The 15,303-nt window shown below is 50.0% G+C and overlaps 1 protein-coding gene across 1 annotated transcript in view; it reads right to left on the bottom strand.

Annotated features, from left to right (window-relative positions):
* SH3RF2 (SH3 domain containing ring finger 2) overlaps positions 1 to 15,303 on the bottom strand; it is a 48,381-nt gene that overhangs the window by 8,255 nt on the left and 24,823 nt on the right. Inside the window, exons 4-7 of the mRNA XM_087754103.1 lie at positions 8,563 to 8,657; positions 6,155 to 6,325; positions 3,679 to 3,905; positions 434 to 801 (exon numbers count right to left, since the gene is read on the bottom strand). Coding sequence (XP_087610229.1) covers positions 434 to 801; positions 3,679 to 3,905; positions 6,155 to 6,325; positions 8,563 to 8,657 — 861 coding nt within the window. The remainder of the gene's footprint in view (positions 1 to 433; positions 802 to 3,678; positions 3,906 to 6,154; positions 6,326 to 8,562; positions 8,658 to 15,303) is intronic.

Consider the following 15,303-nt stretch of genomic DNA (forward strand, 5'->3'; position numbering starts at 1 on the left):
GAAGCTCTGCAGAGACCAGCCTGACATATGGTCTAACACCCAGGGCTGTGGCGTTTGCTCATTCACTCCCAAACTCTCAGGGATCTCGGTGGGATTCTTGCCTGATTTAAGATGGTCTGATTGCCTGATTTAAGATGGATTTAAGAAAAGTCTCAAGATTTGATCATGACTGAACATTGGTTTACACTGAAAGAGTCTCTGCAGCATCTTGCCTTTCTAAAGGGCTTAACCTGAACAGCAGAGTCAGCAACACAAATATCTTATTTCTTAATGCAGGTACCAATCCCAGTGATTTCTATCAGAAGAAAACCTGGTAAGAATGGAGTGAAGCTCTCAAGGGATTTGGCCCCAGTCAATATTGGGCTGACACTGAATACCAGTCCCACGAGGACTGGGGGCACCCTCTGAAGCAGCGGGTAACCGCTGGCCGTACCTTTTCGGCGCTGTTGCGGGAGGTGTCTGGTTTCACCAGGATGGATGGCGGGGCTGACGCAGGCGGCTTTGGAGCTGCCTCGCTCTTTGCTGGAGGGTCTTTGGCATCCAGGATCACCGAGCTGCACACAGAGGGAGTTCTGCTTTCCCCTCCTCTGACCACAAGCGCTGGTGAAGCATCGTGGGAGAAGTTTGGCCTCGTTCCTGTCTCGGCCATGCCAGTGCCAGGAGGGATGCTGTGCGGCTGGGGGCTGATGTGCTGATAAAGCTGAAACTGCTGAGGTCGCACCGCAGCCGTGGGAGGACGCCTGAGGGAGCCGGCAACCTGCACGGGTGTCCCTGCCTGCCCCGGCCTCTGCAGGGATCCGTCTGGGGAGCAAGAACCGTTGAAAGGAGGTAAGTCAGCAGGAATCCAAAATGATACAGACAAAACAAAGAGGCAGAAGTGAGCGGTGGTTACAGCCCTGCATGAACAGCCCCATTCACAGGGATGCTGTGAGGTCGTAGCTCCCAGGCATCGCCACGCACCATGCATCGGGCCTGGCGTGCAGTAACGCCGCCTGCCTCCATAACGCCTCAGCAGGCAGCTGCTCTGCTGGACACTGGTAAGGCCAACAAAACAGTACCCTCTATTCCCCTGTATTTGCACAACAACTCATGCCACAGAAATTCTCGTGTCTTGGATAGGACCCATCTGGTTTCTGAGAGCTTGCCCTGCCTTCTCCTGGACTGCAGATACTCTTGGTGCAAGCGTGTGGTGCGTTAACCCCAAACACCAGCTTGCACAGCCTCAGTGTGACATGGTTGGATTTTCCTGCCCAGTTCCCGTGGTGAGGAGGCGCGGCAGCGCTGCTCTGTGGGCTGCATGGGCGAGGCGCTGCAATGAGCAGTAGGACCAGACGCAACCCCACTGGAAAGGGGGTGAAGGGGGTGACTGTATTGGGTGACACAGGACATCTGCCATCAGCATGTGCAGAAACCATCCCTGCGAGCCCCTGGGGAACACCTCCTGTGATGAGGTCCTCCTGGGGCCCGGGTGCTCTCTGCCCCCTCCCCGTAGTTTCTTTGCCGAAGGTATGAAGTGCCAGCAGAGCCCTGCTCCTGAGTCCTCCCACCAGCCCTCGCCGTCCCGTGCTGTTTGTTGTCCTTATTTGACTGCTCCATCCCATAGCTGCTTTTCTGTCTGCGGCGCGGGAAGTCACAGACTTTATTTCTTCCGCAGTTTCTTGCTGTTCACAAGATTGATTTTTTTTTTTTTTTTTTTTAACAGAGTAACCACAGGGGAATGAGTCCTTTACAGTAAAACATCTCTGAAGATAAATCCAATTTCGAATCTATAAACACTGACAATGGCCCTTGCAAATGCGCCTCTGCCCTGCCGGGGCACTGCCTGCCTCCAGCAGCAGCTCCGCCTGCAAGCATGGAGAACACACCACTTAGCTGCCCAAATACACTTGGAAATGTATTCCAAAGCAGCATGTATGGGCTGAAGATAAACCTTGCCAGCTTGTTGGAAAGAATATAACCAACTGAGCTCTGCATAAGCCTTCGCAAAGAGTTTTTCTGTGCTGAGTCAAAAAAACTAAAATTACCAAAATAACCACAGCTGGGGAAAGCCAGTGGTGTGGGACCCCAGGTGCCTCTGCCAGCCTCACGGGAGGTGTTCACCAAGGCTCCCTCTCCCTGCCCTCCATCCTTGGGAGCAGTATTTCCTACAGCCCCGGGCATGTGCAAGTGAGAAGCGTGTATTGGATCTTTGTGGAGGAGGAGAAGAAAAATAGAGCTGACATGGAGGTTTTTTCCCTCTAGCTCTCTGCTACATCAAGGCTTTTGACTTCACCATTTTACTGGGTAACTCCTGCTTCTTTTTTTGCGTGAAGTATCCTTTCTCACCTTCAGGCTATTCATGATTTTATGCATTTCAGATATTTCCAAGCTGAATTTTTTTTTCTCCTGATATAGAAGTTATTCTATTCTCTTGATCATCCTCCTGCATATTTTTCCTGATTTTACTCTATTCTTTTTAAGTTACCAGAAGTACCTGAAGTGCTCAGGATATGAGTTCGCCAGAACTCCCGCAATGGCACAGCTGAGTTTTACCTTCTTGTTCTGAGTTCCTTTCTTAATAATTCCTAATAACACTCTAAATTAACGTTTTTTAAATTGCTTCTGAGCATGGAGTTGGAGCTCTCAAAGAGCCATCTGTGACAATTCCAAAAGCTCTCTCCAGAGTGACAAAAGCTAATTTAGGACCCGAGGTTGTGTGTGTATAATTAGGGATTATTTCTCCCCATATCTGTGTATTGACATTTCAGCTACCTTTTTAGTGCCTTGTTGCTGGGTGTTGTGGATTTCAAAGGTTGGATTTGCTGATTTACATTTTCCAAGATCACTGCAGAAATCCCTTTTAGAGACTCGTAATATTGTCTTGGTACAGTTCACGTTTACCTTGCTGGAGTTTGTATTTAGTTTTCTTTGTTTGACACATAAGGATATTTTTGTCTAATGGCTTCCCTTACTCTATTGTTTAAAGATTTTTGGTGAAGCAATGCATTTTGAGCCACGTTCCCAGGCCTGTTGAGGACACGGTTATCAGCTACTCCCCCCGAAGCAAGCCAGGCCACGCTCTGGTGCGGCACGGGTGAGCCAGCTGGCATTGCCCTCAGCCCTGCATTTCCACCTTTGCAGGGGATTAACCCCCCTGGGCATTTCACCCCCCTCCCCTGCCAGCCTGGAGGGTTAACCCACAGAGGCTGGGGCAGGCTTTGCTATTCTCAGCCTAGTAAATCGCATTTTCCTTTATCTGCAGCCCCTTGCCCAGCGGCAGGATAAGGCTGCCTGTCCTTGGCACTGCAGCCTGGCTGTAATGAGACCCCTTGGAAAGACCCTTCTCAAGAGCCGGTTTCACAAGGGGGATGCAGCTGGGTGACTACGTGGTCACTCCACGTCTGCAAACCTGGCGTGTCAGCTGGGGACCCCTGCCCGCCCGCAGCTCGCCCGTGGGTGAGAGGAGATGCTGTGAGTGCCCCGAGGAATGGCCCCATCTCTGCTCGTGTCATGCCCATGCCTGACGCAGGAGCCCAGCCCTGGGGGGGACCACTCGGCAGAGCTGCCGCTCTGGCAATGTGCGTTTCTTTTTTTTTTTTTTTTTTTTTTACATCTCTGGTGCTAATTGCAGGCGGCCAGTATGGTTTGGGGGGGATGTGTCTGGCTTCTCCCTCCCAGAGACCCCTCCTAAGCACTTACTCTTCCTCGTGCTGCCGCGTCCGCGCCGCAGCGATGCCTGTCCCGAGGCTGTGGCGGCTGTGCTCCTCCCGGGCGAGGTGACGGGCACGGGCAGCAGCGCCGGTTTCAAGGGTCTGCTTTGTCTCGGGCCATTTTCTGAGATGCTCCCTTGAGAGGAGAGTGAGGAGGTCGATAGCGTCCATGAGGCATACAGGGAAGGCATCTTTGAGTCAGAGAGGTTAGATTTCCTGTTTGAAAAGGAAAAGAAAATAAGCTCGGACTAGACTTGGGGTTTCGTAAGGAAAGCAGGAGTTTGCCCAACAGGGAACTCAATGGTTTTAATGTGCCTGCACTGCTCCCAAGTCAGGGGTTTGGTGGGAAACGTTATGGATGATATAGTTAGTTCAGGTTTCTGATTCCATTATAATGAGGGCTTTCATCTTTCTGCACCTGATTTATAATAAATTATTCCCAAATAGGGTTAGGATTCGTTACAGTAACCTCATGGCATTTCAAAAGGGACCTCCAGACACCAGCCCTCCCTCCGTAATTTGCCCAAACATGCTCCCTCCTACCCCTACCCTACCCCTTCCCTGCACAGGAGCGTGCTGGATGGCACCTTCAGCTGGAGCAGTGAGAGGCACCCTTCAGCACAGGGGCAGGGCAGGTCTGTAAGGACCGGGCAGAAGCAGTATTTGTGCTCCTGTCATCTGGCTCTGGCTTCTCCTCAGCTGTTTGGGCAGCTCTCCAGTGCACAGCAGGTACTTTGGATTATCCTCCTCCCCTGCCTTCCCAAGAGAGGTCATCTTCATGTTTTCACCTGAAGCCACTAAATTGTCAACTTTCCCCATCAGCACACTGGCCAAATATTGCTCCAATTCCTTGAGAGAGTGGGCCACGATGAAGTCTTTTTGCTAACTCCTTAAAGGAAGGAAAAACCATTCCTCTGATTCTTCTTTACCTATTTTGGGGGGTGGAGGAATGATTTATGGTTTAATAACTGAGCAGTGATTCATCAAATAACTCAGGCATCAATTTATTATGAAGAAATTTCCCAAGGAGGATAGAATAGCAGCTCCAAAACCAGTGCTTATGGTTGAAGTGCTTTATGAGGCTATTTAGGGTGACTGGGCTGTGCTCTTGATTATTTGTTTCCTCTGTTTATCGGTGAGGTGGGGCCACGGTGTTATCGGAGGCTATATGGTGAAGAAATGAGCTGGAGAGACAAAGACTAATCACCAGTGCTCTTGAATGCGGGGAGGGTGCAGGGGGGGCAATGCTGGGATTAAAGCAGCACTGGGACCTCCAGTCTGAACCGAGCGATTTGGCAGAATAAAATATAAACAGGGAAAGAGAAGCAAGGAGGGGAGAAAGCAAATGGCAGTGGGAGTATCTGGGAGCATAAGGTGAATTTTCGAGGTGTTGCTAGAAGGCTCTCAGGAGGCAGAGGCTGAGATGCCCTTGATCTTCCCTTGGTGCGGTCCTTTACCCCTGTGCAGGGGCACGGGCAGGTGGATGTGTGTGGAGGCGATCCCCCAGGCCGCAGCTGCCCCTCTGAGCAGAGCTCCCTGCGCCCATCCGTCCCCGCTCCCGCAGATGGGGCTGGACCGCTGCAGCGAGTTTCCAGCCACAGAAACCCTGCTCCAAACAATGAAATCACAGTCCTGGAAGAGGTGTCCTGCCTTATCCCCACTTTCTATTTGCAGCAGCAGATCATTACATTTCTAAGTTTTTCTTTGCCTAACCTGAGTGTATCTCAGGGGAACTAAGAGCACAGACAATTTTTTTTCCCCTCTCCTAAATTGTGTATTTTAATTATTGCTCTTTCTAATGCATGCTTGTTTAGTTAGATCAATGGCGTCCACTGCTTAAATGCCTGCTCTAAAGACAGTATTTTGACTCTAAAAGAGCCTTCAGCTTGTGGTTTCCCTTCTGGCAGGAAACAAAAACAAAAAAAAAGACTGGAGTCATCCAGAAGGAATAAAGGCAATTCTGAGCACAGACACGCTGCCATTCATCCTGGCTCCCAGACTAACTCACCAAAATGTGCCAGTTGTGTCACCTACAGGTCTCTGCCAAAGCTCCTGGACTGAATTAAAGAGTCTTGGGAGAAGCTGCTGATACCTCTGTCAACATCCCAGGTTTAAAACAAGTGGATGAAGGCTGATGTTGTGCTGTTCGCTCCTCCGGACTGTGTGCCCCCTCTGAGGGGAACACTGCCGGCCCTCTCTGCTCCCTGACTTCTCCCTGCCCTGGCACCCAGCTGTTGGAGGGAGAAGCGATTCCCACGTGATGCGTGCAGCCGAGTTGGTACATGGAGAAATAAAAGGAGTTAGAGCTGCCAGGAGTCATCCTGCACAGGTAAGGAGTCCCTGGCCCTTGTTAGTACTGCAGGAATCCCTTGTAGGGATTTCTCCGCGGGAATGAGAAGACCCCAAATCTTGTGTTACCCGCTCCCCTCTCCGCATGTTTTTGATTCATGTAAGAAAAAACAGACCTGAAGAGGGGAGCGACGTAGTTGCTGGGGAAGATCCCCACCCTCCCTGTGACGAGGGACATGCCTCGCAGCCAGCCGTCGTGGTCTTTCCCAAAGACGCGGACCCCTTCTCCCTTCTGCAGCTCCAGCTCGTCTGGTCCATGAGCCACGTAGGAATGGAGAGCCACGCACCTGGGGAGAGAGGGGGGGTGAGGGGAAGGGAAGGCAGCCTGCGGAGCGTAACTGCCACTGTGCAGGATGGCTGGAGCGCATCCTGAAGCTCCTGGGTTTAACTGTGCTGAAGAACTGATGCTGCTGGCTTTGGGTGAGTGGTGGCTGTTTGCCTGAAGCCTCTTCAACCAGCACTCGCATCAAATATTTTGGGTGCTGCCGTTATTGTGGAGAGAACTTGCAGAGAAGAAACTGCCCGTAACTTCAGGCCAAAGGGGATATGAATAAATGAAGAGCCAACAGGAACAGAGAACAAAGCAGATCCTGTCAATGGTTTCTGTCCCAGAAGTGCCAGCCAAGGGTGACAAGCATTAGGGAGGAGAGAGCTGCTGTTCTCTACCTCACACAGTGAGTGCTCCATTGAAATAACTGATTAAGGGCTAATGTGTACCTGTCCTAAGGCAAAGCAGCATGAAAGAGCACAGGTACGATGCTCTGTCCGAGTGATAGCATCAAGAATATATTCTGCCTTTGAAGTATGTGGTGAGCCAGAGGCCTTGCATCTGCTTGCCTCGAGCATCATCTGGAGGTGTTGGGAGGTGCGGGGAGGAGCACTGCTCGTACAGCAATGTGCGCGTTAACCCCATCTTCCTCCCTTTCCTCGTTCTCCTGTGACCGGACCTCTGCAGAGACTGACACTGGGACTGCAGTCGCTGCCACTGGGGGCCTTTGAGAATAAAGTGGACAAAGGAGGAGGTACATGGCTCTGCACTGGGCTAGCGAGGAAACCAGACTAGAAATGAATTTGAGATCTCCTCTACACCTCTCCGTCGTGATTTTGGGACTGTGACTAGGTGATGAAGCTTTGTTCACCACAGTGAACCACATGTGACTACACAGCAAAACAGGAACAAAAGAAAATGGCATATTTTTCAAAACTTTCCCCTATTTGTTCTTTAAAGAACTTTAATTTGTCTCCAGTGTAACACATTTAATTGTTGTTTTTTGTTTTTTTTTTTTAAGGGGAATGTGATCTGCTCCCAAATATTAATGAGTTACAGATCAATACAGCAATTATCAGAAATTATTTAAAAAATAGAAACAACAGACTAGTTGTCTAGATAGTCAAGAACTATCCCATAACTTTTACAAAGGTTTCTCTCTCCCTGTTGTTCAGAAAAATCACTTGAAAGTCTGACTTGAAATGCCTGTCTTCATAAAGTGACCTCTCCTTCTGTTACTTGCACAGACCAGGCGAGGCTCAGTGTAAAGGTGTTCTAATTCTGCAGTGGTTTATCACTGTACACAGGAGTCATCTTGAAGGGCAGGACATGCAGATACCGGTTTGATATTGTAGGGTTGAAAAAGGAGCTGTGCACAATAGGCAGCTGATTGAACACTTTAATACAATCCTCACTCTGCAAATTATTTTAAGGTCTTAGGAGTTTTCCTGTGCTTAGGATTAAGTGTGTGCAGTATTCTTGGATGACCTATGCTAATGCACGAAAGTAGCAAATTTCCCGAGCATAGTACAGATCTACAGATATTGCTGATGCGTACTAGTGTTTCCACAGGTCTGACTCGATACTGTGGAGGTGCTAATTACCATGCAGACAGCTTGCTGCTATTTTGCTGTTATTGGGTAGCTTACTACAGTGCCAGGCTGATGAATCTTACCTAGAGGAAAACAAATCATCACAATATATTATCTGCAAATTTCAGCTCTGGGAAAGTTTTAAAAGATTGGATCATTCAAAGTACCAATGACCGTCACTGTCTTAAAATAAATAACCAGAGGCACTTAAGGAGTAATTAGTTTCTTTAAATTTAAAAATTTAAAATGGACTGTTGACAAATGGGCAGAACTTTATATGTATAAATAGTTAAGTGAGGTAATAAGGTGCAAGGATGGTTCACCTGCTGGGAATAATTAAAAAAGACGAACACAGTAATTTGTATGAGGGAATGATGAGAATCTATCTCAAATGTTTCCAGTAGTTTACCCACATTCTTCTATATCCCTTGATTTTCCTAAATTTAATCTTTTGAGTTCAACTGTGATAAGTCTAAGCAGGGAGTCACAGAGACCACCCAACTACATTCCTACGTGGATCTGCATTTGGATCCGAACACACGGGAGCTGCGCTCTGGTCTGCCTTTACCTCCTGGCTCGCAAGAACAGTTGGCTGGAGAAGCCTCAGGTGAAGGTACAGAAAATTACACGACCCCCCCCAAGGTATTTCAGTTTCCTTACTTACATATGAGCTGATAGGTGGTGCTGCAGATGGGGAAGAGTGACTATGGCTGCTGAGGGCCCCAATGATCCTGGCGCAGGATAGTAAGATGCACTGACCTACAGGGAGAAAGAAAACAATAAATTAATCTGAATATAGACCTATTTTAGCCACTGGAAGAGCAGCTAAAAACATTTGACAGGCTTCACCCACTCTTCAAAAAAACCCCAAAGACGTTTCAGGAGAAAGAAGAGTTTAGAGCATTTGACCAAAAAAACCAGATGACCAGGCATTAAGAGGAAAACTCATGGTCTTTCCACTTCAACACCGAGACGCTCTCCAAGGTATGGCTTGGTTGGACTGATGGTGCATGTCCTGTCCTGTCAATAAGGAACTTGTTGGGACAGTAACCTGGCGTGTGAGGAGGCTGTCAGAATGGCGATGAGACAGGATAAACATAAACTAACAGCTACAACTTCCAAGTGCTAAGTTTGAGCCCTAAACCTGTAATTGTTGCTAATCTCATACATATGAAATCCATTCCAGTGGGGAAACACTCCTTTGCCTCTCTCCTTGCACTCAGTGTTTTCTCACCCCTTTTTGCTTGGCTCTGAACAAGATGAGTACCTTTCATTCATTCCCTGTCTCTGGTGCCTGCTTCAGGAAGGAAAAGGAGTTTGGGAAAACAACATTTCAAGCCCTGACTTTGCTAACCAGGAGGAGACCACTGCGTCTGCCAGGTGAGGATTGGTGTAATCATTGCTGTTTCACTTGTTATTTATTTAGGTCCAGCTGGGAGTATTGGCATTGTCTAAACCCAAAATAATACAGTCCTTGCCCCAGTGATCTTTTAATAACTATTATTAAAGCTATTTACCACTTCTTTGGCGTCCCGAGGAGCTCCACAGACCCGTGTGTACACTCAGTGCAGACCGTGCTGGGGAAGGGGAGTAGCTCTCTGCCGCACCACGGGCAGTGCCAGAGCATGGGCAGAGGCACCTCGCTCGGGTTTGCATTTGGTTTGGGGTGGCCCTTTCCCCACTGTCATTTTGCATCTGAGGAGAGGTACCAGCCACCATAATGCCCCCTCTGTCCTCTCGTAGGGGTCTTTCATGGTCCGGGGAGGAACCTCAGCCCTGTTTTTGCTGTCAAAGTAACTGTGTGCCTGGAACACACCATGCCAGACTTGCTGCTGCAGTGGGCAAGCGCTCGTCCCTGCTGCTGCCCACCAAAGGCAAGACAACAACTCCTTGGACCTCCCTGTTGTCCCAGTGAGGACGCGGGCAGTGTGCTAGGCTGTTCCTGTTCCCCTACCCCTCCATGTCTCGCAGGTTGAGTGACATCCACCCCCTTGGGGGGTTTCTGAGGCGAGCGTCCTCTGCCTGGTGTCCCGCTGAGCGTCTGGCTGTTACCCCCGAACCCCAGAACCTGCCTGTGAGGTGTTTCTGTTCTTCTGGTCTGGTTTTGGTTACGTGTCCTTTGTGCTCGCTGGGCTCTGGCGTGGTCCCACCACGGGCAGCTGTCCCCACCTCGCATGGCACTGATCTCTGCAGAGGCTTCACCTCCATAAGGGGACTGTGAGGAGACAGGGCTTTTCTTCAAAGGGTGAAGGCCATCCAGTAGAAAGAACAGGAGAAATTTCTACAAATGCCAGCTTCTCAAGGAAGAGCAGTCCTGCGCGTGTGCCATGCAGATGGAGAAGTAAACAGGATGACCTCTCTGAGGCTGTTAAACTCTGCACCTCCATCTCCAGTGTACTCTGCAGGCTGGAGGGTGCTTCCAGGTGCCAAGAACAAGATGTGGACATGTTTTACTTGGTTGCCAGTGCAAAGTGGGTTAGCGTTTCATAGCTGGCTGATTGAATGAGTGGTAAAAAATTGTACTAGAGCTATTAGATATGGGAAATGATAATCCTTTTCCATAAACATCTGAAGAACACGCAGATAAAACTCCTTAAAGTATATTGGTCAACTATACAAAGTACTTCCACTAAGAAATGCTACTGAAGTGCTTGGCGGGGGCATAGGTCTACGTGTCTCCTCCGCTCTTTCCCTGTCTCTTGGGGCCACGTCTCCTGGACCACGTATTGGCATCTTCCCCCTTGGTCAGGAGACTTGCAATGTGGGAGGGTTATCTGATCAGGGAATTCCTGCCATACCAGAAAAGGAAAGCGCTGGGCTAGATCCTGCTGGGAGCTGCATGACAGCATGCTTTAAAGGAAATATTTTCCTTGCTGGCTGCAAACTTATGTAGCAATCAGAGTGCAAGGTCTTTCAGTGAAAACTGAGAATTTTCTAGGGAAGGTAGACCCTTCCCTTTCACGTGAAAGCCCAGCTATCTTTCAAATGGCAAAAGCAAAACAATTTAAGTTGAACTTTTTTGACCAGTCCTAGCTGGCCGCCTTGTTTACATGCCCCGCAGTGAGGCAGAGGATTAGCTGGAACAAGGACAACATCTCTCTCCTCCAGAGGTGGTCCCTCCTGGCGGGGGGTTGGAGCCATGGCAATAAAACCCTGTGCTTCTGTATCGCCTTGCTTTGGAGGCTCTCCAAGGGTTTTGCAAGCATTAGGAGATTAGCGAGGAGGCAGGGAGGGTTTGTTATCTCTGCTTCACAGGCGGGAGGGCCGAAGTCTGTCGCAGGCATGGAGGGAGCAGTGCTGCCACACCTGGCACTGCACAGGTCTGGGGACGGTGTCCTCAGGGGGATCCATCTACCACCTTTCACCAGCAACATTTGTTTCGGAAAATGGTGAGAACAAGCGGTGCTGCTGAGCCCAGCCCAGGAAGGTGCCAGCTACCAAACCCGCTGGTGTGTGCCAACCAGGCACGCTCCTCCTCGTCCATTTGGTTTCTACCGGTGAACTTTGCTTTTCTGCTTGTCGCTGTGCTGGCAGCACAGCAGACCTCGGAGCCAGGAGGTGATGATGCAGTGAATTCAGCAGTGGATGGCCTGGCTGCACAGGCTGGGCCCATGGGTTTGGAGGAAAGGATGGCAGTGTTCAATGTGGCATCCTCAGGATGCTCTCTTCTCCTGATCTATCCCTTCTAAAGCACAACAAAATGTATCCCGGGGTGAACTGCTGTCAGCAAGCAGTTCATCCCCATTTGAAATTCAGCGCTGTGCATGCTGAAAGGCGTTAGCCGTGTTGCACCGCTGCAGGAGGGTGGCTGCTGTTGGGAGGTGAAAACAAAGTTCCCAGCAAGGCAGTGTGGCTGCGGCAGCTTCCCTGGGGAATCTCAGGCCAGTGGAAAGTCACCGGACTGGGATGTGGCTGGCAGTCATGCTCTCCAGCAAAGACCACAGGATCTTTAGTGATGCAAGTTGTCAGGGCTTTAATCTCGTATTCATTTCAAATCTAATTTCTAGTGGTCATGCCTGTAACACGGTGCTGGGGCACTGGCTTTGCAAGGACCTAGGGAAAAAAGCAAGTGACTCACCAGCTCTGTTGCTCTCCAGTAAATTAAGTTAATTAAAAAAACCCCAGCAACTATCGCTTCTGTCTCTGGACCTGGAGTGGCAGGTAAGCTTCAAACCATCTTTGCGTTCCTTGTTTTCTAGTCCAGGTAGGGTCAGACCAGCCTCTCATATAAACGAAGTTCGTTGGAAATTATAATTCTGTTTTAATAATTTTGATAACCAAAACCTTTGAAATTTGGGGATTTGGAGTTTTTTTCCTGCATTGGAGCAAAATGACAACCTTTTTGCTCGTTTTCCTGATGGAACGGTGTTGAAATGACCACTTCTGGATGGAAAGCTTAATGTTTTTCATCTCTCTCTGTTCCTACTCTGCATGGAAGCAGCGATCCTTCCAGAGCTGCATCAAAGCTGGTTTTGTGTTTTCAACAGAGAGGAAAGAAGATTGAATGAAATATTTTCCAGCCAGGTGTAAGTGATTTCAGCATTCACTTTTGCTGATCTCCTGTGAGTACCTTGCAAGCCCTTATAAGCACAGAGAGTTTCATTTTCCACCTCTCCTTAAATCCCTCTCTTACTCCATCTCCCTGTCTAGCTTGTCGCCAACGTAATTTCTAGCTTGGCTCCTCTCTACAGTGCCCTGCTGACACAGGCAATTGCCTGTCGAGAGTGTTCATGAGATACCTTGTGGGGAGGGAGATTTTCCCCGTTCCCTCGCAGGGCAGTTGGTGCTCTTGGTGCTACTGAAAGTTTGACCCTGCAAGTTTCAGATAATTTATTACATAGAAAAGCCAAATGTACTAGATGGCAGATGTCTGGTTTATCAGCTCACTTTAATGAGCAGCAAAGGGTAGCAGAAGCTTAGCCAGATGTTTCCTGACCCAAGTACCACCAGGTCCCAGTTGTGACTGGGAACAGATTCCTGCAGCTGCTGGTGCTTTCTGCTGGAGGCGGAGAGGGAGGGCGCAGTTCAGCGCTGCCGCGCTCCCCTCGCCCCGCAGCCGGCCCGCTTGCACAACAGGCACAGGCACAGACATGGTGCACCACAAACCCTGCAAACTGGTTCTGGCTCCTGCCTGAGCCTGGCTTGGCACCACAAAGAGGAAGGAAGAGCAGGAGGAGGGCTGGCGGCAATGCCAGCTGCTGCCAGTTATTCCCTTTTATGGGCCGAAATGAGTCTGACCTGATCCTTGTTGGTGGAAATGCCAGGCAGGCAGGCACATAGTGTTTTGGAAAGCCCTACAAACACCCAGCACAGCCTCTTCAGCTTCGCTTCTTAAGCCGTGCTTTGTTGCTGTGTGCACCCATGGTGCAGCCCCTCCGGCTCCCTCTCCCCCTGCCCAGTGCCAGCATCGCTGGAGACGTGACTCCGCCATGGGGATGTCATGCACAGGGTGCTTCAGGGGGATGCTGATGCTCCTCTTTGTCTCCCTCAAACGTAGGTAGTCTCATAGCTTGGGGCAAGTGTCATGTAACTACAAGCCACTGGAAAATTCCCACTTTTTTTGACCCCCACCCCAAGGAAAGCAATGAACGCATCTGTTCAAAATGCATGGATTTTTAAAAAAATTACTAGATCCAAATGTATATTCAATATCTGTCTGGAAGCCTGTCCTTTCAGAAGAGAGGGATTTAAAGGCTTGGATAGTAACAGGGTCACTTGGTTGTCAGTTTGATTGCTAAGGTTGCTCTGCTGCCTCATTCCCACGTGACGGCTGATGCTAGGACCCCCCCTGCTGTGATCCTCACCCCTGTTAGTGTCAAACTCGGTTGCAGCACAGCTCCTTTACTTCCAGCTGGTCTCATGGGGCCTTACATCCTTATCTTGGGCGGGGAATGAAACCAGGTCACTGTCTGAAAGGACAAAAGCACCTCGGAGCACTCCATGGAGGGCGTGCTCCCGGCGAGCGAGCGCCCGCCCAGCGCACAGAGGCGAGCGAAGGGCTGGGGTGCTGCTGATGGGGCAGTTCCTTTCACGGAGGGAGAAAAGCTCTGGTGTTTGGGCGTGGAGCCCAGGGGCCGTGGCTGCTCTCAGACTTCTCTGGGCTCTGCATGGAGCCCTGGATGGGGAGGCGGACTTTCTCTGGCTCCCAGGGAGGGCGGATGCTGTGGTGAGCATTCCTTCTGCCAGTGATTCACCCGCTAACCCTGCACAGCCTCCGCGGCTTCGCCTGCTGCTCGCCATCTTAGGCAGATACCCGCTCCTTTCCCGTGCCATCCCTCTGCTCAGCAGAGGAGGGCATCAGCCCTGGTGGCCAAGGGCTGGGCAAGGGGGCACCTTCGACCCCCCTGCCCCTTGCCCAGCCTACCCCATATACCTCACCCATGCCTGCCAGCTAAGGTTATCCAACCCTGAGCTTTGTGTCCTGGGACAATTCCCACTTAACAACTGGTTAAATCCTTGCCTACTTCGTTCTCAAAAATCGTTCAGCCTTGCCCACCAGGTCTCAGAAACTCCTCCTGAGAGGCAGTGCTGTTTGGGGCTGGCTCCTGGGTGCTTCAAGAGCTGCCATCGCTGCTCCTTATGCAGCACAACTGCGTGTGAGCGCCGGCTCGGCACCTGGGTGAAGCCTGGTGAGGATTTCAGCCCGGAGTCGGGAAGGCTGAGCTGAGCTCTAGACTCAGCTCCATCTGCTGCACCATATTTGTGACCACCCACAAAGATCCAGGCTACTCAACCTCTGCAGAATTACTCGGGAGCACGAAAATGCACGGAAGCAACTAACTATGTGATTCAACCCACTCTTTACTATATTGCTAATAACAGAAGACCCCGGCTTGGTACTTGTACTCTGGGGCTGAGTTTTCAGCGCTGGCAGTAGGCACAAAACTGTTCGTTACTTCCGAACTTGTATTTTATCTGGAGTAGTTTAAACCCAAGAAACACAGATCTTTTCCTTTCAGGTAACATTGTGTATGTAAAATTAATTGCCATGGAACAACCACACTTTTTGGAGATGTGCTACTGTTTTTCCAAAGTCTCAGCACTTACTATCAAAGCTGAGCTTCTACCAGAAGCTACTGAGCAGGGTAGACCAACCCTTGGGATCAGCATCAGCTCTTGTCTCTCCCATTACTCCTCAATCCTGCAACTTTGTTCTGGTCGTGAGGGCTGCCTTATCAACAAATCACCGCTGCAGCTTTTCTATCCGATTAATAGTAGGGAAAAGGACGAGTGACCTCAGTGGGATATGGCCAACATGGTCCAGCCTGGCAGTGCACTTCTGGGCTTGCAAAAGAATCTCAAGTTTGCAGGTCAGTCATCACAACTCAAACCCAGAGATGCAAAAAGGAAAAGCTGCAACCTGTGTGGCCCCATAAACAACACAGATCCTCCTGCAAACCTCCAG

The sequence above is a fragment of the Nipponia nippon genome, unplaced genomic scaffold (genome assembly GCF_047370975.1).
Source record: "Nipponia nippon isolate SJK-2023a ecotype South Korea unplaced genomic scaffold, ASM4737097v1 scaffold_17, whole genome shotgun sequence".
In the NCBI taxonomy this organism is placed as follows: Eukaryota; Metazoa; Chordata; class Aves; order Pelecaniformes; family Threskiornithidae; genus Nipponia; species Nipponia nippon.